A 24,398-nucleotide genomic window follows, 5' to 3' on the forward strand; every position below is an offset into this window, starting at 1 on the left:
ATAAAAATATTAATTTGAGTTTAGATTTTTAGACAGATACAAAGTCACTACATTCCATGTTTACTTTTTAATCTTTTAAAAAGATTAATATAATCTTTTTATTATAATGAAGATGTACTGCAATGCTTCTTTTTATTTGTATAACAAACCCTAAATGTGTTCCTGTGTACCCCTCATCTAGGTTCAACAGCTGGTCAGACTGGTGCACACTTGTGTTCATCCCCCCATCTCTCTCTCTCACACACACACACACACACACACACACACACACACACTATGCACACATGTATTTCCTTTTGCAAAACCATCTTAAATGAAGGCTGCAGACTTAATGACTCTTTCTTTTAAATGCTACAGCAGGCATTTTTCAAGAATAAGGGGAATCTATGCCATTGTGTGTGAGAAAAGTAACATTAATTTAGTAATGCCATTCAATGTAACATTCATATTCTGATTTCTTCAGATGTTCCATACATGTTTTATATATATATTTTTGCTTTCTTTTGTCCAAGATTGAGTAAAAGCTTATGTTTTACATTTGGCTCTTATGTTCTTAACACAGGACTCTATTATTTGCCTCTCATTGAATTTCTTGAATAATTAAGACCAGGATGTCCAACATGTAGATTCTTCTTTTTCCTTCCAAAAAGATCCAGATGAAACAAATCTGTCAGGAGCACTTTGTATGCTCCTTCCTTTGCATCCCTGGGGGCTCCTTATGTCAGGCTGCCCAATATTGATGATGCCAGGCATGGCTACTTGGTTAAGTGGTGCCCATGAGATCTTGCCACAATAAGTCCCATTTTTTGCCTAATTAATAAGTTATTTGTGGTGTGATGTTTTGAGACTGCATTCATTACCTATTCTCTTTATCGAGTGGTTTTTACATTCATTGATCATATATACTTGAATCAGTGATATCAAGGACTATAAAAAATGATTTTTTTCTGAATTTGTATCCCTTTTACTTACATTAGCAGGAATTCCTTTTTCATCTCTTCACTTTTTCTGTTTTAGTATGATTATAAACTCATGAGTTGTTATAATTCATTAATGCCATTATTTTTGCTATTCAAATTAATCCAGATATGTCCAAGGAGAGCTCCTTCAAATGGCTCCTGAGTTCTTTAATTTAACCCCTTTAAGTCTTTAAGTGTTCTCTTCACTGGAGATCCCTGAAACCTGGAAATCTCTGCAGTAGGCTCCAGACTCCTGCTCAGTGTATGACACAAACCTCGGGGGAAAAAAAAAAACAAACCTAAAAGTCAGAACTAAGAGAGACAGAAAGTGAGGAGCCAGAACTGCCAATGCTATTTTAGCAAAAGGCGCTGGTCGTTCCAGGCCACTGATTTTTTTTTTCCCATTTAGTTTATTGGTACATTTTAGGTATACTATACAATTACATTCATCATTGGGATTTTGTACCTTTACATGATGTATCTTGGTTCTTATTTTTTCCCCATTCCCATGCCCTCCCTTCACCCCTCCACCCTTCCCTATTTACAAAGACTTTGTTTCCATGTTTTTCCTTTTCTCATATTTTTCTTTTCCCTTCTTGCCTTTCCCCTTCCCATCCCACTTCCCCTACTCCTTTAAACATTTTCTTCCTATTTCACAATATCAGTTATACATTTTGATTCTTATTTACACTTTTAGTTTTTCACACCAGAGAAACCATTTGGTATTTACACCTGTGAATCTTACTTATTTCACTTAAGAGTATGGCCTCAATGTGCATCCAATTAGCTATAAATGTCTAGTTTCTCATTCTTTATGGCTGAGTAGTACTCCATTTCAAAAAACCCCACATCTTCTTTATCCAGTCTCCAGTTGATGGGCAATTGGGCTGTTTCCAAGTTTTAGCTATTATAAACTGTGCCACTGTAAACATGGGTACGCATATATCACTGTGGTATGATTCTTTTAATTCTTTTGGGAAGATACCCAGTGGAGGAATAGCTGGGTCAAATTGGACATACAATCCTAGTTGTTTGAGGTATCTCTATATTGATTTACACAGTGGTTGCACTAGTCAGCACTCCCACCAACAATGAAGAAAGGTTCCTTTCTCCCCACAACCCCGCCAACACTTGTTATTGGTTGATTTCATGACAGCAGCCATTCTTTCTGAGGTGAGGTGGAATCTCAGTGTTGTTTTCATCTGCATCTCTCAAATGACCAGTGGTGTTAAACATTTTTTCATATGTTTATTTGCTGGTTTTACTTCTTTGTCTGAGAAATGTCTGTTCATTTCAGATGCCCATTTTTGAACTGGGTGTTTATATTTAGGGGGTCTGATTTTTTTGAGTTCTTCATGTATTCTAGATAGTAGACCTTTGTCTGAGGAACAGCTGGTAAACATTTTTTCTCACATTGTAGGTTGTCTCTTAGCTCTGTTGGTGGTTTCTCTTGCAGTGCAGAAGCTTTTTAATAAGATGAGATCCCAGTTGTTGATTCTTTGGGCTGGTTCTTTGTGCTACAGAGGATTTGTTCATAAAGTCCTTTCCTATACCAATGTCTTCAAGAGTTCTACCTAACTTGTCTTCCAGCAAGTTTAGTGTTTGTTTTAATATTTAGATCTGTAATCCACTTCGATTTTAGTTTAATGCATGGTAAGAGATAGGGGTCTAGTTTTAATCTTTGGCAAGTTGAAATCCAGTTTTTCCAACACCATTTATTAAAGAGGCTGTCTTTCCTCCAGTGAGGATGGTTGGCTCCTTTGTCAAAGATGAGATAGCTGAGTATGCCTGGAGTTGTTTCTGCATCTTATAATCTATTCCACTGATCCTCGGGTCTGTTCTTTTGCCAGTACCATGCTGTTTTTATCACAGTGGCTTTGTAGTACAGTTTCAAGTTGGGAATTGTGATACCCCCTGCCATCACTCTGATGCCTAGAATTGCTTTTGCTATTCTAGGTCTCTTCTGGTTCCAGATGAACTTTTGGATTGTTTTCTCTAGTTCTGTGAAATATGCTATTGGGATTTCAATTGGGATTGCATTGAATCTGTATAGCAGTTTTGGAAGTATGGCCATTTTCACTATATTGATTCTTCCTACCCAGGAATAGGGGATGTCTTTCCATTTTCTTTGTTTGTTTTTGTTTTTGTTTTTTTGGTACCAGGGATTGAACTCGAGACCTTGAGCTTGCAAGGCAGGCGGCTGAACCACTGAGCTAAATCCCTGGCCAAGGAATCTTTTTTTTTTTTTTTTTGGTACCGGGGATTGAACTCGGGTCCTTGCGCTTTCGAGGCAGGTGCCAGAACCACTGAGCTAAATCCCCAGCCCTATTCCATTTTCTTATATCCTCTTCCATCTCTTTTTTCATAGCTAAGCCACTGATTTTTATTGGTCATCAATTGGGGTAAAGGGGTTTGTGCAAGGATGGGACTGTGGTTACTATGGAAGCTAATGGAGACACATTTTGCAAAGGAAAAAGACAAAGTATTATTGAATTAGAAACAATAGACAAAATATATGGTTGTAATTAGAACATTGTTCTTTTAATTAAAGTTTTAATTGCGGGAACAGAATTTGAGTGCTAGTTACTCCAACCTCAACATGTAGGCTTCTGCCAGACTCACTTTTATAAACAAGCCAGTTGTGGGGTTAATTTTTTGCAGCCTGTACTGCTTACAGCCTGCTTTGCATAATCAATATTGCAGTCTCCCATACTCTTCCTTTAAAGTAGAGTATGTTCTTATTTGACCTACAGCCTTAGAAAGGTAAGAAAAATGTTAAAAATATTAGAAAAATGTTAATGAACTGGATGTTGTTCTAATGGATCCTTGAATCTTCATCTTTATAGGTTATTAAAAACAACTTGAATCCTGTTTGGAAGCCTTTTAAAATCTCTCTTAACTCCCTGTGCTATGGAGATATGGACAAAACCATTAAGGTAATTTGAAATTATATGTAGATGCTCCTCGACCAAAAATGGGATTACATCGTGATAAATTCAATTTAAATTGAAGATATTCTAAGTTAATCTGGCGTGTAGCTCATGGTAAAATGTGTGTTTGCATGTGTGAAGGCTTGAGGTTAATCTCCAGCAACAAGAAAAGTCCATGAGTTAAAAATGTATTTAATATACCTAACCATGCTAACATCACAGTTAGCAACACAGTACACTGTATTATATCAGCTGTTTTCCTTGGTGTGATTGACTGGGATCTGCTGTTTGCAGCTTTTACCCAGGATTTGGAGAGAATCTTACTGCATATCTCTAGTCTAGGAAATGATACAAATTCGAAACTGAAAGTTTGCATTCCACTGAATGCATGATACTTTTGTACCATACAACAGGGATTGTCTGTATATAATACACATAAATACAGACACATTCATCTGTTTTACAAAATTAATAAGATAGCATTTTTACAAATAAATAACAGATACCTATACACTTGAGTATTGTGTGTGTGAGAATACTAAAACAAAAATGTTTTCTGATTAGTAAAATTATGTGTTTGAAGAAGTGGGTGTGTTCGATTGATATATTGACCTAATGTTTCATCAAACAGTTTATTTTCTATTTTTTATTCTAGAAATAAAATTTACAATTTATATTTTTTATAAGATTCCTTTGTTTTGTGAATAGGCACTATTAACTATATTTTTTGCTTTTTAGTGTACTCTTTCCAGATAAAAACATGTATGTAACTAAGAACCCAGAAATTTCTTCTAGCACTGTGGAAGAGAAAGTAATAGCATTGCTGTCTTTTTTTGTTGTTGTTGTTGGTACCAGGGATCGAACTCAGGTCCTTGCGCTGCAAGGCAGGCGCTGGAACCACTGAGCTAAATCCCCAGCCCAGCATTGCTGTCTTTTATTTTCAGAAAACAAATTATAAAAATTCATTGAAGACTTTAGTTAGCTTTAGTTTTAGAATGTCAGGGAAGTGGAATGGGATCAGAGATGTCTCAGAGGCTTTTCAAAAAATAGTTTTATGCTTAAGTGTTTAAACAAAACGAACACATGCACACACACACACACACACACACACACACACACACACATGAATGACTTTATCTGGAGTCATTATCATTACATGATTCTAGATAGAAGCTTTCTTTTTCTATATTGTAGTTAAAATAGTGAAAGCAAGAAAGGTAAGGTTGTAAAATAAGAGTAAGACATGGAGCCTGACATAGTTTAAGTTTTGACTTAGCCCCTTAACCAGGTAAGGGATGTTGGGCAGGTCAGCTAACTTCTTCACTTATATTGTAGAGGTTATAATTTCTACCTTTCAAGAAAGTTAAGGTAAAATAAAGAAAGTGAAAATTTATAAATTGTAAAACATAGTAGAGATGGCATTCATATTGAAAACTGCTTATTTTCTGAGGTGCATAAGAAATTATTTCCAGTTGGTAGGAAACTTGAAAAAGCAATGTTAAATATGATTTTTATGGTTTTTCAGACAGCACTAAAATTCTAGGTACAATATAAATAGTAGAAAAGTAGCTATAAAAATTGCTTTTTATTAGATGAAATCTAGAACTTTAACTTCTCCCATTAAAAATTGTAAAACTCATTAGATCCGAGAAGGCAGGTAAGTTGGGGGAAAAAATTTGTAGACCATAACTAACAGTTTATAATAATATGTTAACACCAAAACAATGTTTCTAAAACTTTTTTGCTCACAGTGGCATGCTTACAGAACTATTTTATTGTAGTAAGTAAAGTGATTTTTCTGAGCTTTCTTTGATAAATATCTTCCATTCTTAACAGTTTCTAAGTTTGCCATATCATCACTCACTTTATTTCTCTAGCCCTGTATTTCTTTGCAGTATCAGATAGTCATATATTTGTGATGCACTTACTGTCTGGAAATTACTTAGAAGCAGAGTAAAGAATTATAGAGCAGAGAATAGTGTCAGACTCTTAAGTAGTTTCCTTGCTGTAATGTGCTATCACTCTAGCATGTATTATTTTCATAAGATGAAGTGAATAAAAGGAATAATCGTGCATGCTGCTCCTTTGCCTAAAATGGGAATGCCATAGTGAATGTAACTTTGTGTGGTCTGTGCATTATTTTGCATATATACATATGTATGTATTATATATGTATATATGCATGCATTTAAATTTCTCAAGTTCTGCTAATGCTTGGTTTAAAGAGCCAGTAGTACTGATGTTTGAATTCTTGAGAAGAATTAAATAACAATTCATTTTGCCTCAGCAGGGGTGGTAGTGCACACCTGTAATCTCAGCTACTTTGTAGGCTGAAGCAGGAAGATTGCTAGTTTGAGTTCAGCCTGGGCAATTTAGTGAGACCTTGTGTCAGAAAGAGAAAAAAAAGAAAAAGAATAAGAAAGCTAAGGGTACAGCTCACTGGTAGTGTGCTTGCCTAGTCTTCAAGAGGCCCTAGGTTCAATCCCTAATACCATGTACACAAAAAAAATTAGGTCTGCCTTCCAGGGGGAAAAATGGAGCTCTTTCCATCTATTTATTATAGTGAGTAATTAGAACTTCTAATTTCAATTTTAAAAATATTTCTTGAAGTTTAAGTCTAAATAAACATGGCCACAGTTTTAGTCCTTCAATAAGGTTTGTTTAAATAAAGTCTTGACCTTATTAAAGCTTAATCTTGCTTAGATATAAACTGGTATTTACTGAATGGAAATCTAAAATGTCAGGTTCTGTATTGTATAATTGGAAAATATCTGCTAAAAATTGATCTTATTAAAATTTTAAGACAATTTTCTATTTCATTGAGATTTTACTTCCTCTAGAAAAAATCATTAGAACTATTGATTTTTCTTTTCCACTGACAAGTTAAAGAGTTGGATAAAGCAATTTTGATTTTAAAATTTGATTTTGAATATGTAGGGCAAGAGTCAAACTGTCAGACTTAGTGACCAAAGTGCTTACAAAGCTTTTCTTTAAATAAATAAAATCCTTTACTGCTGCACACAATTGCAATTTTAGAACTTGCCTGTTTTGACTGACTGATTTTTAGTGATTCTGAAGAATAATGAGACTCTAAGGAATGAAAGATAATTCATTATCTAGAACTGAGAATAAAAACAATCACTTTGTCAAGTGAACAAACAAAAATCTGGAGCATTTTAGCTTGATGATTAAAATAACTTGTGTTAGGTGAACGTGATAACCACTACACTACGGAAACCACCTAAAATAACTTGTGAAGAGTAGTAGTTAGATGGAGCTCTCTTGGCTGAGGGCAAATGGAAGTTGCTTCTCAGTTGCAAGCTTTTACTTTGAAGCACAGGCAATAGAAGCTTTCAAGTATCCTTAGCACACACAGCCTTACTTTACCTGTGTTAATTACCACACAAGTCATAGGATCATCGAAGAATTTTTATTTAATTCCTCCAAGTCTTAGTTCTGCAAAATGAGAATAATTATAGTAGCAGGATTTCGACTCTGTGTACCTTACAAAACTATTTAGAGGCTGTGCATGGAGCACATAATAAATGTTCACAGAAATGAAGTAATCTGTTTTGAAATTATGAAGTACTGTCAAAATATTGGTTTGAATATTCACCATCATTATGGTCAGTTTTCAGCTCCTTTGAACACCACTGCTTTCTAATAGTTCATATCACTTTATTTTTCCCACTGGAAATACTATTTACTTTATAGCTACATCTGTCAGCGTGACACCAAACTATCTGTAAATCAAATATTCTCACCTTTCTTTTCTCTGCTTTCAGAGAGAGAGCATTGAACAAGAGCCTAATCTGGGACTCATCCTGTCTTATATGGGAATGGAATAAATATGGTTATAGATACTTGCTCTGTGGACTAAATTCTTTTCCTTTTCTTTGTAAAAATCTGTGATCCTCAGAATGATACAAATCTGACCTCATCATAGCTAACTCTTCGTACAAACCTAGCCTCTCCCAATTGCAGTCTATGAAATACACTTTCCATAATTCTAAATTATCTAAGACTTAAGTATATCCATTTTAACTGCCTGAGATATTGACTTCCTTTCTTTCTCCAGATAATGGTTTCTAGTCACTGTGCAGTGATAACAAAGTAATGAAGTAGATGAGAAAGTAGGTATAATTCCATTTTACCTTTTATTACTCCTTATAGGAGTTATGATAGAGGAGCTGAAAACTACTTAATGTGGAATTTAAGCAGCATTTGTATTTAGTTATTGGCTGTGCTCCATCAAAGAGGCCCTATCCAATGATAGCTGGGCTTTGAAAGTGTTTCTTGCTTCTTTAGGAAGTTCTCACTTTGCCAGGTAAGAGCTGCATATTAAACATTTTACTTACTTTAATTAAAAAGTTACTTTTTTTTTTGGTACCGGGGATTGAACTCAGGACCTTGCACTTGCAAGGCAGGCGCCGGAACCACTGAGTTAAATCCCCCAAAAAGTTACTTTTTGATAGGTCATTTATTGTAGCTAATATGTTTTAATAAAATTATATTGACTTTTATTTATTTATATTTAATTCCAGGTAGAGTGTTATGATTATGACAGTGATGGGTCACATGATCTCATTGGAACATTTCAAACTACCATGACAAAACTGAAAGAAGCCTCCAGAAACTCACCTGTAAGTTTTATCTTTGTGTTTGTGTGTAGGACTTAGTTTAGCTGTGTTTATTATTTTTTCCTTTGGCATAGCAAAGAGTTTACCACATTTTTACTCATGATGCTCTAAAATCTGTAGGTTTTGTTTAGTAATAAGGCAATCCAAAATTCATATTTGGGATATTAGTTTTGTTGAGCAGAACACCATGTGATGGCTCCCAGTGTCAATGAGGACTCCAACTACATGGAGGGAATTGTGTCGTTATGATATCAGTCACTAGGTTGTTTAAATGCTTTTGCCCACTCTTATCTTGGCAAGGAAAACAATGCAGTCCAGCACTGGATGAAAAAACACCTTACTCACATAGAGAGGGGAGAGCAAGATCAGTGTCATTAGCAGGTGCCTGTACCCCGTAGCCAGCAGGTTCTCTTTGACAGCCTAAGCAGGGCAGTTGGCTGACGTGCACTCATCTTGTGCTTTAGTGGTAGGACTCCACCAGTCTTCTGCTGAGTCTGAAATACTGAAAGCTGAGATTGGGGCTGAGGGCACTGACACTGATGCATAAGTTCAAGCAGAACAACAGTGGAGTACTCATTGAGTCTGAAACTGGGCAAGGTATGTCCACATAGATAATAATCCTAGGATAGACTGTGAAGACTCTTCTTCCTTGGTAAGGAACCATGCGAGGATCAGGATCAAGGTCAATCCTTATGTGGTCAAGTGAATGTCAAAAGACTATGTGCACAGGACTGCTTTTCTCACCAAGTGTGTATGTAGAAGTTTGATTTCCTTTTGCTAAAGATGGCATGTCTGGTTTGATTGAAAGTCCTTAGTTTTAAGGCTTTTGGAATTTCACTTGTCACAATAATTAATATCTACAATGCGGGACAAACACCTGGCATTGAATTGTGTCCATTTATGCTACTTGGCCATGGGCTTTTATAATCTGCCCTCTGACTCTTCTCTCTCACTTGTCCTTACCCAAGGAAGGACTAAAGCTTAGTTCGTAGTACCTCAAATATTGTAATACTGAGCTACTGTCTAATGGCATGAATTTTGTTAAGTACACTTGGCCTTAGCCTCCTGCCTCAGCCTCCTAGAGTGCTGGGATTACAGGTGTGGGCCACCATGCTTGGCTCTAGCAAAGATTTAAAAAGCAGAACCAGTGAGAAATGGTGAAAGTCTGAATGCTTGAAAGTTAAGCAAGCTCAGCGGATGTGGTGGTGCACACCTGTAATTCAAGCACTTGGCAGGATGATCACAGAGAGTTCGAGGCCAGCCTGGGATACATAAAGAGTTCAAGACCAGCCTGAACTTCATAGCAAGACCCTGTCTCAAAAAACCAAAAAGCCCAAAATAGCAAGAACTACAACAAAAAAGCATATTAGAAATTTTACTCCTTCTCCTTTAAACATGTATTCCCAGTGGAAGGGGATAACCTGCTGTTTATTTTACCACAGAGTTGGGCTTCAAATATTTGTTTTATGATGTTTTTCCTTTATTTTTAAATCATATATTTTTGTTCTTTGTGTTGCTAATAGCTAGGAGTAATATTTTACTTCTTTTATTATAAAGAAGAAAGGTTATTATTTGGAGCATTTCAAGAATTGTAGTGGCAAAAATGAACTCTTTTAAAAGCTGTGCAATTTTAGGAGTGCCTTGATTGTTGGAAATTTAACCAATAAATATTTCACATACTTAATGAATTATTTAATTTTCAGAGGTGTTTCAGAGGTGTATTTTGCAACAGACCTCTATCAGTAAGTGGGTCGATTCCAAGGAGAAAATGTTGTTCATTGACATTTCTGATATTGCTACTAAAAATTAGTATTCGTCTTTTCTTCCTACAGATTGAATATGAATGCATAAATGAAAAAAAGAAGCAAAAGAAAAAAAGCTATAAGAATTCAGGAGTTATCAGTGTGAAACACTGTGAGGTCAGTTGGCGTGGGCCAATTACAATGTAATGTTACATTTCAAGTTCTCCTGTCATTATGGTTCATATCAAACAAGATTTTAGGAAACTAAAAATCGCATGAGCATTGGCTTACCTTTAGGGCCTAGAAAAGTGTGAGAAATTTTAAAGAAATCTTTCAAGTAACTTTTCTTCCAAGGTGACAACTTTTTAGCAAAGGAGGGGGACTATTAAAGTTTTTCCATTATCTTAGGAAAGGAGAGATTCATGATATTTTTCCAGCCTATTGTTGGAAGTGGCCTGGCCCAGTGCTTCTCTCCTGGGTATAATTTCAAAATGAGATGTTATGAATTGAGGGAAAAAGTCAAAACTTCTTAGAGTAAAAAAGTGTTTATTTTTTAAAAAATCTTGATGAAGACTGTAAAAATATCAGACTCATTCCTAATCTTATAAAACATAAAGTGAGTATGTTTTGTCTTTGGCCATTAGTGTTCTAATCTTAACATGACTCTAATTATCCTACAGTAAAATCTTATAGATTTGTGACAGGATCAGGAAGGAGTGTCTTATATCAAGCATAGGTATGATTTCTACATATTTATATTATGTGCTATTCAGATTACAAACTCTTTAAAAGTGTGCAAAAGTGTTCTTTGGTTTCTCTTGTAAAGTAAGAGAGTTAATTTTGACAGTATGTTGTTCATTTTTAGATTACAGTGGAATGCACATTCCTTGACTACATCATGGGAGGATGTCAGCTGAATTTTACTGTAAGTCACTGAATTTTCCAACATATGCTGTAAAATGTTGCTCTTTTCCCTCTGTTTTGTACTATTTATAAACTGACTTTGTTATGAAATTTATACAGTGCATTTAATATGAACTCCTCTGAGACTTTGGACCAGTTATTTAGGTTCACTATGGACATTTTGGCTTTGTTGATGAGAAATCTGTCCCTCTTGAGGGAAGGCAGATATGCACCAACCAGTAGTTATCTTGCAGTAATTTAAGGAATAGAAAGCACTAACCCAACAAACTTACAAAGAACAACCTGTAAGTCTGAGTCATGAGTATGATTCATGATTTAAGACAGCCAGAAAAACAAGAACAGCAGTTTGTTCCATGTTGAGGCTTTAACTCTTTAGTCAGCTGTGGAGATACTGGTAGGCATTTGTTATGAAATAGCAGTAGCAGGCTCTGGAGTGAATGTTTGTATCTCATCTGCTGAAGTTTTCTTGGACCTCAAGCATGAGTGGCCATGCCTTCTCCTTAGTAAGGGCTGCCATTGTTATTTGGCAGGTGGGAGTGGATTTCACTGGCTCCAATGGTGACCCCAGGTCTCCGGACTCCCTTCATTACATCAGCCCCAACGGTGTTAATGAGTATCTGACGGCCATCTGGTCTGTGGGGCAGGTTATTCAAGATTATGATGCGTAAGTATGACTGTAGAAACACTGAAATATTCGTTTTCTTAATTCCCCAGAAAAGGCACTTTCTGTTTTATTACCGTGTACTCTGATACAGGTGGTAGGATTAGGGTGCTTAGGGAAGGAGTTTTCTCCCTAAAATTTCTATTGTGTTACTTTTTCTGTTTTTTTCTTGTAACATTCCTAGTGTTTACCTTTGATCTCTCATCTCTTGGTGTGATTAGTTATAATGTCCTATATGTAGCTTTCTTTATTTTTGGTACCGGGGATCAAACTCAGGACCTTGTGCTTGCAAGGCGGGCGGCAGAACCACTGAGCTAAATCCGCAGCTCAATATATAGCTTTCATGTTTAGTAGCTGACTAAAGTCAGCAAGACTTGTTATTTCTTTGATGGGGTTTCTTTGGGGTTTCATCATTTGGGATAAGTTGTATGTGATTGAGTCCAGATCACACATTTTGCAAGCAGTAGTAAAAACTATTACTTAATATATCTGTTTTCTTGATAGTCATCAAGTTATTTTTAGTTCTTTTTTTGAGATGGGTCTCCCTATGAAGTTCAGGATGTAGCTGAACTCACTATGTACCCTAGGCTGGCCTTGAATGCACAGCAATCCTCCTGCCTCAGCCTCCTGAGTGCTGGAATTACAGGTGTACACCACTGCATCTAGCCAAATTATTTTTTCTAATGATGACTTCTAACAAATGCTAACAGGTAACTTAAACTAATTGTAATTGCTTCAGAATGCTCTGAAAAAACATTAGAAAGTAGCAAGAGTTCAGAAAGGTGTTCACATTCAACGTAAGATTTTTTAAAAAATCAGTTTCTCCCTAACCAGCAATAACCAATTAAAAAAGTGAATTAAGTAAAACATTTAAGATATTTAGTGAAGGAAGCAACAAAATTGTATTAAAGAACAAAGAAGGAAACTTGTTTAAATGGAAAGATATATCATACTTTCTAAATAGGCAGATGTTGTAATAATCCAAATTAACCAAGATGACAATAGAACCTTGAGAAAATCATCCTTAAAATTCTGTAGAAGGAAAAAGAAATCAGAATAGCCAAGACATATTTTAGAAAAAGAACAACAAAAAGCAAGAAAGAAAGGAGGTGGAGAAAGGAGGGAAAACTGAGTTTTGGGAGGAGATTACACCTGTAATCTCAGCACTCGGGCTTATGCAAGAGGATCACAAATTTTAGCTCAGTTTGGGCTACATGGTGAGATTCTATCTCAAAAAATAAAAAGGAAGGAGACAACAAAGCAATCGAGCAAGTAAGAAATACAAAAAGAAGTTAAGGGGATTTTTCTCTACTTGTTACTAAAACTTATTTTAAAGTTAGATTAGAACTAGTACCTGGGCAGTGGCACCAGGCAGACAGGCTAGAAGTAGACCCACAAGTACCTACATACATGTGAAGTTTATATACAGAAGTTAGCATTTTAGAAAGGGGAAGGGATTATAACAGCCGTCCAACTGGACAAGAATTGAATTTCATTTCCTGACCCATACTTGTCAATGTTAGGCTGCCATTCTGTATAAATTATAGATCAAACTGCTGAAATGGACACCTGAAAACAAAGCAGCTTTGATAAAGTAGAGGAAAGTAGTTCAGAACTGTTAGAGCAGCTTTGCCTTTCTCAATCACAGCTTTCATCCCTGGGTCCAAGTCACCTTCTCTAGCTAGTAGGAAAAGCAGAAAAGGGCCTGGGAATGATGTGCATTTCTTTTTAGAGGCATGATTCAGAAGCAGCTGACTTATACACATATGACAATGTCACAGTGCAACACAGTAATTGATACAACTAATGTGGTTAGTAAATATGATTTTTAAAAAGGAAGCAACTGACCTCTCCTTGGCTAGAATCTACCACCTGACCACATCCAGTCTAGAGAAGCTAGGAGGTATGCTCTGTAGCTCCGGTGTTCTGTGACTGAAGGAGGGGGTAATCCACTGCAAAACGCTTTCCAGATGAATGAGAAATTTAATTAACAAAAGCAAACCTTGAAAGTTCTAGGAGAAAATGTATATGAATTGTTTATAATCTTGCAGTATCTTAAGTAAGACAGCAAAGGCAGAAATTATGAAAGATTTTTATGTGTTCATATCCACTACTATTAAAAACTATGAAAGCAAAGATATTCTAAACTAAGTTAAAGACAAAATACAAATAAAGGGAAATATTTCTATCCTGTCATAGGTTGTATCTTCAATGGAATAAGAAACATTAAGAATTAAAATGCAAAGAATATCCCAGGTAGAGAATTAGTGTGTTTGTGAGTGTTTTATAGTGGCAGAACCTTGGTTGTCTTACTAGTGTGGATAGGGGGCCCAGCCATACCGTAGACTCAGCAGCCATTCACATGATGTTACATATGCAGCTCCAAGTCCCTATCCCTAAACCCTTGGAGGCAAATATTCACACATTTTGCTACAGAAACCTGAGAATTTTATGGTATTTGGCATTTGTACCCTATTGCTCTGGTCAAATGGATGAACATTCATATTAAGTGTCCTAAATGAATGTTACAGATAACTTTATTAGTTGAGGTCAGGTTACCAAATGAATTTGCTATAGGCAAATGAAAAAACTTGTGGTTTTAGGGCTTTATGGATTTATTTATACATTCATTTGGTGAAATTATGTGTAAGATTTAAGTAGAAAAGAGTAGGTCATAAAACATGAATATAAATTTCATTTTTATAGGATATGTAGAGTTTTTTCTCCTTCAATGCACCGAAAAATATTTAGGGAGGTGTCAGGTGTAAGCATTGGTTCTCTCTGATAGTTACAGGCAATCTTTGTTTTGTCTTTATACCTTTCTAAGATTTAAAAAGAAAAAATAAAAATGAGCTCATACTGATTTTTATTGTCAGTAAAGATAAAGCTCTTGTTTTGAAAAAACAAATCAAAACAGTATTTCACTTTTTTCAATTTTTCTTTGTAGTGATAAATTGTTTCCAGCTTTTGGTTTTGGAGCTCAGATACCTCCTCAGTGGCAGGTAAGATGAAATCATATTTTAAAGCTTTACTTTCTAGAAAAGCAAAAGTCTCATCAGCCCTTCTTTTGTCTTTTTACAGGTATCTCATGAATTTCCAATGAACTTTAATCCATCTAATCCCTACTGTAATGGTAAGTGAACAAATAAATATGAAAACTTGAACTGAAAGCCTCATTAGTCTTTCTTCTTTTTTTTTCTTTTTCTTTTAAAACTATTCTATTCCATCTCTAGATTTCCATTGATGTCATATTCAATTTCCTGTTTTATAAAGCAGAAAAATTGCACCAGGTTGGTGGTTAGGGTGGTAATGATAATTATGAGACAAATCAATATTACGATATGAAATTTGTAGGCTAAACTCTTCTACCTTAAGAGGTTTAATAGAACAACAAATTGACAGTCTTAGGAGATCAATAAAAATCATCACGTTGAAATTATTGAAATAAATTTTCAATAAAATGAGTAATTCAGTATTAGAAGACTTTTTCCAGAATAGGAGTCACTCTCTATAAAGAAAAAGAATCAACCCAAAGTGGAAACAAATTGAAGAGCAAAATAAAAAAAATAGATAATAGGAAACAGGGAGATAGATCTTTTTCAAAAGGGAAAAGGAACAAGAGATGGAGGCAGGGGGAAGGAGCTAAAAAAAGAATTAAGATGTGTTAGGTATATATACCAACTCCCTATGAGGCATGTAATCATTATGTACTATATACATGCACTAAAAATAAAGACGTAAATTAAGTTCAAATAAAACAAATAAACCTGCAATAATGTTTTAAACTACGATTTGGGATTATAAGTCAAATTATTGTAAGAGCCTCCAATTTTGTACTATCACTTTAAATTGTAATTTAATTTAACAGCAGAATGTATTGATATAGAAAAAATATAATTAAAAATTTAAATCTAGTCTTCATGCAAACATCTGTCAGAGGAATAAATCTATAAAATATTTTTAAAAGAATTTTATAAATTTTTTTAAAAACAAAAGAAAAGGTGTCTCACGTCTAGTTACTTGTTTGTTGCTCATACCATATTATGTCAGTAGATAGAGTGGGTAAATTAACAAAGATTTGAGCACTTACAACAGATTTCTTCCATGCAGAAAGCAGGAGGCAGGCATTTGTCTTCTTTCATTTCATTTTTTTCTTTGTACCTCAAATGTGCAAATGCTCCTCCTTTTTATCACATTGAACCATCAACTACAGTGTCAAATCTCCCACTAAGTGAGCTTGGAGGAAGAGAGGTAGGCACGGGATCAAAATCATCATTTAAAGTTCTAGACAATAAGCTAACTTTCTGCAAAGGATCCTTTTAACAATTATAAAATGTATAGCTCTCTAATAGAAGAAGTTGTTTGTTTCCTTTTTTTATAATGCAATATTCATAGTATGGAAGAACCTGAACCAACTTGTTGGAGGCAGTTTGCCTGAGGGTTTTCTCCTTTGTCCTGTGATGCTTTTTACTAATTCACTGTTCCTTTTAGGCACTTTTGATGGCTGGTTGTGACCTTTTTTAACCCTACTTCTTTGAAACTGGGACTATTGTTTTTAAGAAATATGCTTCATGCTTAAGATGAAATTAGAGTAGTTTGTGAAATACAGGTGACTTGTGTGACAGTTTATATTAGAAGTTCATTTCCTCTTTGAGTAATACAAACTCATCTGTGCACTGTTCACCAAATAATACAACTTTTTTACTTTTGGTTTATGGTCTGGAAAAAGAATCAATTTGGTTTTAGGTAAAAGATATTATATGGGGAAAAAATCCAGCAAGGCAAGGATGTTAAAACTTCCTTTTTAAAATTATTCATTGAACTTAGTTGCCTAGTAGAAATAATGTCTCACACCTGTTCTTAATGCAAAGGAAGGATTTTTGGCACAATTCAGTTTTAGTTGTGGAATTGAAAGCTCTTGATATTTGTGAAGAAATTAAAATAATTGTTTAGATTGAAAAGCAAGCAGAGATGATAGAAATGGAAAAAAATCAGTTTTACTATAGTTACTGGCTCAATCAATTTTTCTATAGGATATGGTTTTGTAGTGGGGGATCCTGATTCTAGCCAATGTTAATATTATTTTTGTTACTACTGGACTGACTCCTAGTTATAGCATCACCTTATACATGATCATCTCTTATCTTCTCAAAGGTTGTTCATAAGACCACTTCTTTCTAAGTTCAACATGACACAGAAGAGCTCTTTTCTGTGTGTGGTACTGGGGCTTGAGCTTGGAGCCTTCACACTAAGCTACATCCCCAGTCCTTTTTTTATATTTTATTTTGACACAGGGTCTTGCTAAGTCCCTGAGTTGCCCAGGCTGAGCTCAAATTTACAATCCTGCCTCAGCCTCCTGGCATGCTGGGATTACAGGTGTGCACCACTGTGCCTGGCTTGGAATTTTTACAGTGTAATAGGAGACAGTTAGGCTTGTATAGCTTTTAAACCAAATATGGTTCTTTTCCTTGTTGATCTATTCTCCAGGACAATTTTGAAACAAGAGACTGTTTTGGTTTACATTAGAAGTTTGTTTTTGTGGCAAATTTTCATGATGCTCTCAGGGAGTAGTGTGGGGAATCCTGTAGGGTTTCTAGTATCCTACTGCATCCTAAACTCTGTTATCCAGGGCATATTCAGTAGGTATATACATAGGTACAAGTCCCATCAGCAGTGCTTTTTACCAAGAATGGCAGTCAATGTTCACTAGGTTTTGTTAGTATAATACTTGTAATAAAAGCTCTCTAAATCTCAATGGCTTGTAATGACAACAGTTTATTCTTGCTTACTTTACATGTGGCTAGATTGCAGCTCTGCTCCTTGTTTCTTAGTCTGGGACTTGGGTGAAGGAATGGCCTTCTCTGGGATGAGCTATGTCCATGCCAGAGGGAAAGAGTAATAGAGCTGGAGAGAACAGGAAGTAGTTCTTGAAACATCTGCATAGACATGGGTGTCATGTCCTCTCACATGCACTGGCCAAAGCTAGTCTGATGGCCCTGTCCAGCTTTCTTTTATATAGCACTCCAGCAGGTCCAGAGGCAGAACTTCATAAATAAATGCAATAAATAACTAACAGGTGAATATTTGAAACTAATACATCACTGTGCCTAGTCATTAAGTTATTGAATAAACATTTGCATCAAGTAGTAACTAGAATTAATATTGGTTTTTATAACCATGCGGTATTTTTTTTTCCCATTAAGTTTATTGGTACATTTTAGGTTTAAAATACAGTTACATTCATCATTGAGATCTTGTACCATTACATGAGTATCTTGGTTCTTATTTTTTTTCCCCTTCCTCTGCCCTCCCTTCACCCCCTCAACCCTTCCCTATTTGCAAAGACTCTGTTTCCATTTTTTTCCTTTTCTCATATTTCTTCTTTTCCCTTTTTTCCTTTCCCATACCCCTCCCACTTCCCCTGCTCCTTTAGACCTTTTCTTCCTATTACACAATATCAATTATACATTTTTAGAATTACAGTATCAAGACCTAGGAGACATTACCACAGATTTTACAGAATTTAAAAGGATATAGAAAGCATATTACAAAAATCTTTTTTGAAATAAATTTGATAACTTCTAAGAAGTACCTTGGAAGACAAATTAATGAAACTAACTCTGGAGGAAATATAAAATTTGAATAGCACCTATTAAAGAAAGTATATTCCTAGCTTGAAAACCTACCTATGTGACAACAGCAGGCTCATAAACATTTTAACTGATAAATTACATCAAACAATTAAAGCAGAAAAAAGAAGGAACACTTCTCCCCTCATTTTAGGAACTCAACATTGTGCTAATCCTAAAACTGGATAAAGATAATAGAAGAAAAAAGTATGAACATAGATAGAAATTTGTTTAACAAAACAATTAGAAGTCAGTTCTGGCAGTATGTAGAAAGTGGTTTTATTATAGGGATGGCAGTGTTGGTTCAGCATTGGAAGATCCACCCCCAAAAGTCATCATTTTAACAGAGGAAAGGAAAAAGCCATATGATCCTGTCACTAGTTGGAGAAAAAGTATTGGATTAAATTCTATAGCTGTTCATGGTAAAAGCTATCAGGAGACTAGAAGTAGAACAGAACGATCTCAACAGATCAAAGACATGTACTCCATACTTCCAGCAAAAATGCCTTATATGAATGGAGAAGATACAATGCTTTCTCCTTAAGGTGGAGAACAAGGGCAGATATGCTTACTCTTTATCTGTCCATTAAAGTTTGAAACCTAGTCCCCACCAAAATAGTCTGGCAATAAAATGACACAACTAGGATAGGGTTGGCACGGCAGAAGCAAAATCTTTATATGTAGATGAAATGATCATCTACAGAGAAAATACTAAGAAATCTCTAGGAGTCCCTAGAACTAGTATTTGAATTTAGCAGGATTAGAAAACACAAGGTAAATATAAAAATTCAGGTCTGTGTATACTTGCTATAAATGAAGAATTGGATATTGAAATTTAAAAGTTATGTAGGAGTACAAAGGACCCAGAAAAGCCAAAAACAAAAACAAAAACAGTGTTGGAAGACATTTAGTACCTAATTTTAAGACTTCTTCTAAAGCTACAGTAATCAAGGCAGTGTTGGTGTAAGGAAAGACATATAGATCATTTGAATAAAACAGAGACTCTAGAAATAAAACTACACATATATGGTCCATTGAGTTTTGAAAGATTATTTAACATTAGCATTTTATAGAATATAAACTCAATTCAAGAGCCAAGGAAGAGATAGTGTCTTCAGCAAATGGCACTAGAAGACCTGGTATCTGTATATAAAAAATTATCCTTAACCCTTTATTTCCATACATAAAAATAACTTGAAAGGATCTATGAACCTAAGTATGAAAGACTAAAACTATAGAACTTTAAGAAGAAATTATAAGGGAAAATGTTTATGAATTTACGGTAGACAAGAACTACCTAGGATACAAAAAACATGATGTATAAAAGAAAAAAATTGATAAATGAGATTCCATCAAAATTTAGAACTTTAAATGACATCGTTAAGAAAATGAAAAGTAGTCCTTAAACAGACCATATTTACAATGCATATAACCTATGACCAGAATATATAAAGAACTCTTACAGCTCATTAATAGACAACCCACTTAAAAAGTAGACACAAGAAGATGGTAAATAGCCAGTATAGCACAAGGAAAGGTGTGCAACACTAGAATCAGAAAAATACTAATCAGTACAATAACAAGATTGAGATATCCACTCATTAGGGAGATGAAGTTAAAAATTTTAAAAGCCTTGTCATGACTTTTTCTTTTTGTTGGATTCTCCCCCCTCTGTGTTTAATTTGTCACGCCCAATGGATTCATTTTGGTGGGCTTCCTCGGGTTGTGATCCTCATTGTCTTTTCCTAGGATGTTGTCTAAAATTTTTTGGAGTGCTGGTTTGGTATTCATGAAGTCCCTAAGGTGCTCTTTATCATGAAAGTATCTTATTTCTTCATCAATTTTGAAAGATAGTTTTGCAGGGTACATCAGTCTGGGTTGGAGGCTGTTTTCCTTTAGGGCTTCAAATGTGTCTCTCCAAGCTTTTCTTCCCTTGAGGGTTTGCACTGAGAAGTCTGCTTTGATTCTGATGGGCTTTCCTTTCTGTGTGATTTGTTTCTTTTCTTTCACTTCTTGTAGAATTTTGTTCTGTTGGGTTTCCGGAATCTTAACAATTATATGCCTGTTTGTAGATTTTTTTTGATCAAGACTAGCTGGAGTCCTACATGCCTCACTTATCTGTATGTCAAGTTCTTTTCCCCTCCTTGGGAAGTTTTCTGCCATCACTTCTGTGAACAGTTTTTTTATGTCATCTGCAGTGTCTCCTGTTTCTTCATTGACTCTGATCATTCTTATGTTATTCTTCTTTGCATCATCTAGCAGCTGCTAGATTGATTTCTTGTGGTTCCTTACAATTTTAAAGCAATTTTTCTTTTCCTGGTCACTAATTGCAATCTTATCTTCTATATCTGAAATTCTGTCCTCACATTGGTTCATTCTGCTGTGTAGACTTTCAATGGAGTTTTTAATCTCCTGGAAATCTGTATCTGTTTTATGGATTCCATTTGTTTCTTCTGTTGGGATTCCATCATGTTCCTCAGCTCATCTATTTTTTTTATCTGTGTCCTTTCTAAATTTATTAATCATGTCTTGTACTATGGGCACAATCTCTGCTGTTATGTGAAAAATTATTTCTGATTTCATTTTTTCCAGATTCTCTTTTGTTGCCATTTCAGGGAGTCCAGGTGGTTGAGTATCAGAGTGTTCCACCTCATTTCCCTTTGGGGTTGCTGTAGGTGATCTGGAAGTCTGTTTTTGAGGCTTGTTTGTGTGTCTTCTCATTTCGATGGGGTGGCAGTGGGGGGTGGGGGTGGGGGGGCTGCTGCTGGCGCCCACATGGCTCACCTCCTCAGCCCTAGGAGCGGTAAAATGGCAGCCGGGGAGCCTCCTCCTGGGTGCTGGGATTGGCTCACCTCCTCTGCCCTGGGAGCAGTGGAATGGTGGCCTGGGGCCCTCCTTCTGGGAGTGGGGATTGGCTCACCTCTTCTGCCCTGGGAACTGTGGAATGGCAGCTGGGCTCTATGTGGTATTTTTTATAGAACCTTTGGCCTTATTCACAAATGACTTCATTTTATCAGTAGTTTTTTCTTCTTGCTTATCATTAGTTGTAAGATGCAGCACATTTTCATGGTTCTCTTTCCATCAGTTGCATTCAGAGACACATCAAAATTAACAGTATAACAATCTTGTAGACTAAAGAATATATTTTATTTTGTGATGCTGTGGATTGAAACTAGGACTTTACACATGCTGGTTAAGCACTCTGCCAGTGAGCCATATGCCTGCCTTAAACTAATAAATATTTGACTGAGATGAAAAATACATGATTTCTTCTGGGGAGGGCAGAGTTTATAGGTTTTTGCAATGAAACATTGCTATAGAGCTTTTTAATGTATAGCTTAGAGGAACTCCTGAGTGTAAAACTAGACTACTTAAGGTACTATCTGTTGATATATAAGTAATTTGGCCAGTATTGTGAGTTAACAAGTTGTGCTTGGGTTTTTTTTTAAATACTGTTTTCTTTGCTGTAGGAGTCCAAGGCATTGTAGAGGCATACCGGGCCTGTCTCCCTCAGATAAAGCTCTATGGACCAACTAACTTTTCTCCAATCATAAATCATGTGGCCAGGTTTGCAGCTGCAGCCACACAACAGCAGACAGCTTCTGTAAGTGCTCTGTGGGCAAGGGTGGGAAGAATATGGATTGGTGGTGCTCTTGGTGCCATATTTCACAATACAAAGTCAAGAGCAAGAAGCGATGATACAGTCATTATTGATTTTGGAGTACTATCTGTTGTCGTTAAATTACTAAACATTAAAAATAAGACAATAATAAAACTAGGCTGGGGATTTAGCTTAGTGGTTCCGCTGCCTACCTCACAAGCGCCAGGTCCCGAGTTTGATTCCCGGTACCAAAAACAAACAAAAAAACCCCAGTGATTGCATCGATGAATTTCTTTTTGTGACAAAATACCTGAAATAATTAGCATAAAGAAGGAAAGATCTGTTTTGGATGACAGTTTCAGAGGGTTCAGTCCAAGGTCACTTGATTCTGTTACTTTGGGCCTTTGGTGAGGCAGGGCATCATGGCAGGTAGTGTGGGAGAGCAGAGCAAAGAGAAGAGAGAAGCAAAGCAAGAGAGGGTGGTGGAGGGAGAGAGTGGCCTGAGACATGGTGTACCTTTCAGGGATACTCCCCCAGTGACCTCCTTCTTGTAATTAGGTCCTACCTCCTAAAGTTTCTACCATCTCTCATAGCACACCAGCTGGGAACTAAGGCTTCAACACATGAGCCTTTGAGGGCTGTTCCTCAAATCATTCCAGACTGCTATTTGTTGTTGAGGCAGGATCACTTACTGTACTAAAGAGGTTTGAGTTAGCTAACCATTACCAATTGAACCTGAATACCAAATCTCTTAGCCCTGTGCACTCAGAAGTAGAAAGGTGAATCTGCCTCATACAGTTGAGTTAAGTAAGATTATTCATAAAAAGTGTGTAGTGCATAGCTCAGAGTAATCACTTACTGCATGTTAACTACTACTCTAAATCTTAGTCCATTCTAAACTTAGATGGCCCAAAAGATGAAGTCACAACTTTATATAACAATTGATTACTTTCTAAAAATTTTATTAGAGATGACAAAATTGAAAGGAAGATTTATGGCCTTAAACCATGTCCCTTTTAAAAAAAATTGTACATTTTAGTTTGTTAAACAGTTGTATTGGTTCCATATTTAGTTGATCTATATATTTTAGTTTGTTAAACAGTTCTCTTGCTTCCATATTTAGTTGATCTTTTGAAAATGAAGTTGCCACTTAATGCTTACTTTGACATATTTAATGTTTCAATTAAATGAAAGTGTTTATTCTTGTGCTTACTGAAAGGTTAATCTTTGACATTTAGATGTCTTGCTTCCATGTATTTTGCCAACTCTTATTTTGTGGTGTGCTGCACTTTTAATCAACCTGCAGTTTTTGTAAGAGTCAATTTCCTTGTCGCCAGAGAATTATAAAATATTTTATGCAGATGGTATCCTGGGGAGACGGGGAAGGAAAACGAGCAAGAAAGAGACTGAGGGATTCATCAAGCTAGAGATGTCATTAATCACTGCTTTTTAGCTTCACCTGCTCAGTGGACATACTTTCTTTCTTTTTTTTTTCAGCAATATTTTGTGCTCTTGATCATTACTGATGGTGTGATCACAGACCTTGATGAAACCAGACAAGCTATCATTAATGCTGCCAAGCTGCCCATGTCCATCATCATTGTTGGAGTTGGAGGAGCTGACTTTGGTGCCATGGAGTTTCTGGATGGTGATGGGGGAAGTCTCCGCTCCCTAAACGGCGAGGTGGCCATCAGAGATATTGTCCAGTTTGTGCCTTTCAGACAGTTCCAGAATGTGAGTATCACTCTTCCCTATTCAGACTCAGAACTTTGCCAGTCTACAACCAAGCAGTTGAGTAAGTGTGCAGGGTTAGGAGACATATGACTGTCATCTCTTTCACATATGAAAGCTCTCATTGGATTTGGCATTGTTTCATCTTCTTGTGTGTTTCTTGTAGTCTGTGTGATAAATTATTAAATTGATATTGTTGTGAATATCTTAAGATACATTTTATCTTTACCTTTGTAACAACAGAAAAGCACTCTATACAAGAATATGCTGAATTCAGCAAGCTGGATGTTGGTTGAATAAAAATGTCTTAGAAGACTTTTACCCAGTTGACTTCTATTGTAACACATTGTAGAAGCATAGTACAGAATCACAGCCAGGATATTTACATAGGTATAATCAAGTTACATCACCATGGGGAATCACCAAGGATCCCCTGGGTTGCCCTTTTATTTCTAGATCCATTTCCCTTCTATGTCTCTCTGCCCCTCCTTAATCTATGGAAATCACAAATCTATTCTCCATTTCTTGTCATTTCAACATAAATGGAATCACACAGTATGTGACCTTTTAGAATGGGCAGT

General features: G+C 35.9%; 1 protein-coding gene across 3 annotated transcripts in view; it reads left to right on the plus strand.

Annotated features, from left to right (window-relative positions):
• Cpne3 (copine 3) overlaps nt 1–24,398 on the plus strand; it is a 54,647-nt gene that overhangs the window by 25,388 nt on the left and 4,861 nt on the right. For all 3 annotated transcript variants that reach the window (XM_004841966.4, XM_021255967.2, XM_087190557.1), the window contains exons 7-15: nt 3,806–3,895; nt 8,434–8,532; nt 10,362–10,448; nt 11,137–11,196; nt 11,726–11,859; nt 14,804–14,858; nt 14,938–14,989; nt 21,956–22,089; nt 23,584–23,820. In XM_004841966.4, coding sequence (XP_004842023.1) covers nt 3,806–3,895; nt 8,434–8,532; nt 10,362–10,448; nt 11,137–11,196; nt 11,726–11,859; nt 14,804–14,858; nt 14,938–14,989; nt 21,956–22,089; nt 23,584–23,820 — 948 coding nt within the window. The remainder of the gene's footprint in view (nt 1–3,805; nt 3,896–8,433; nt 8,533–10,361; nt 10,449–11,136; nt 11,197–11,725; nt 11,860–14,803; nt 14,859–14,937; nt 14,990–21,955; nt 22,090–23,583; nt 23,821–24,398) is intronic.

This window comes from Heterocephalus glaber, unplaced genomic scaffold, assembly GCF_053883595.1.
Source record: "Heterocephalus glaber isolate CG9 unplaced genomic scaffold, H.glaber_assembly_v1.0 deba00001553, whole genome shotgun sequence".
NCBI classification, from domain to species: domain Eukaryota; kingdom Metazoa; phylum Chordata; class Mammalia; order Rodentia; family Bathyergidae; genus Heterocephalus; species Heterocephalus glaber.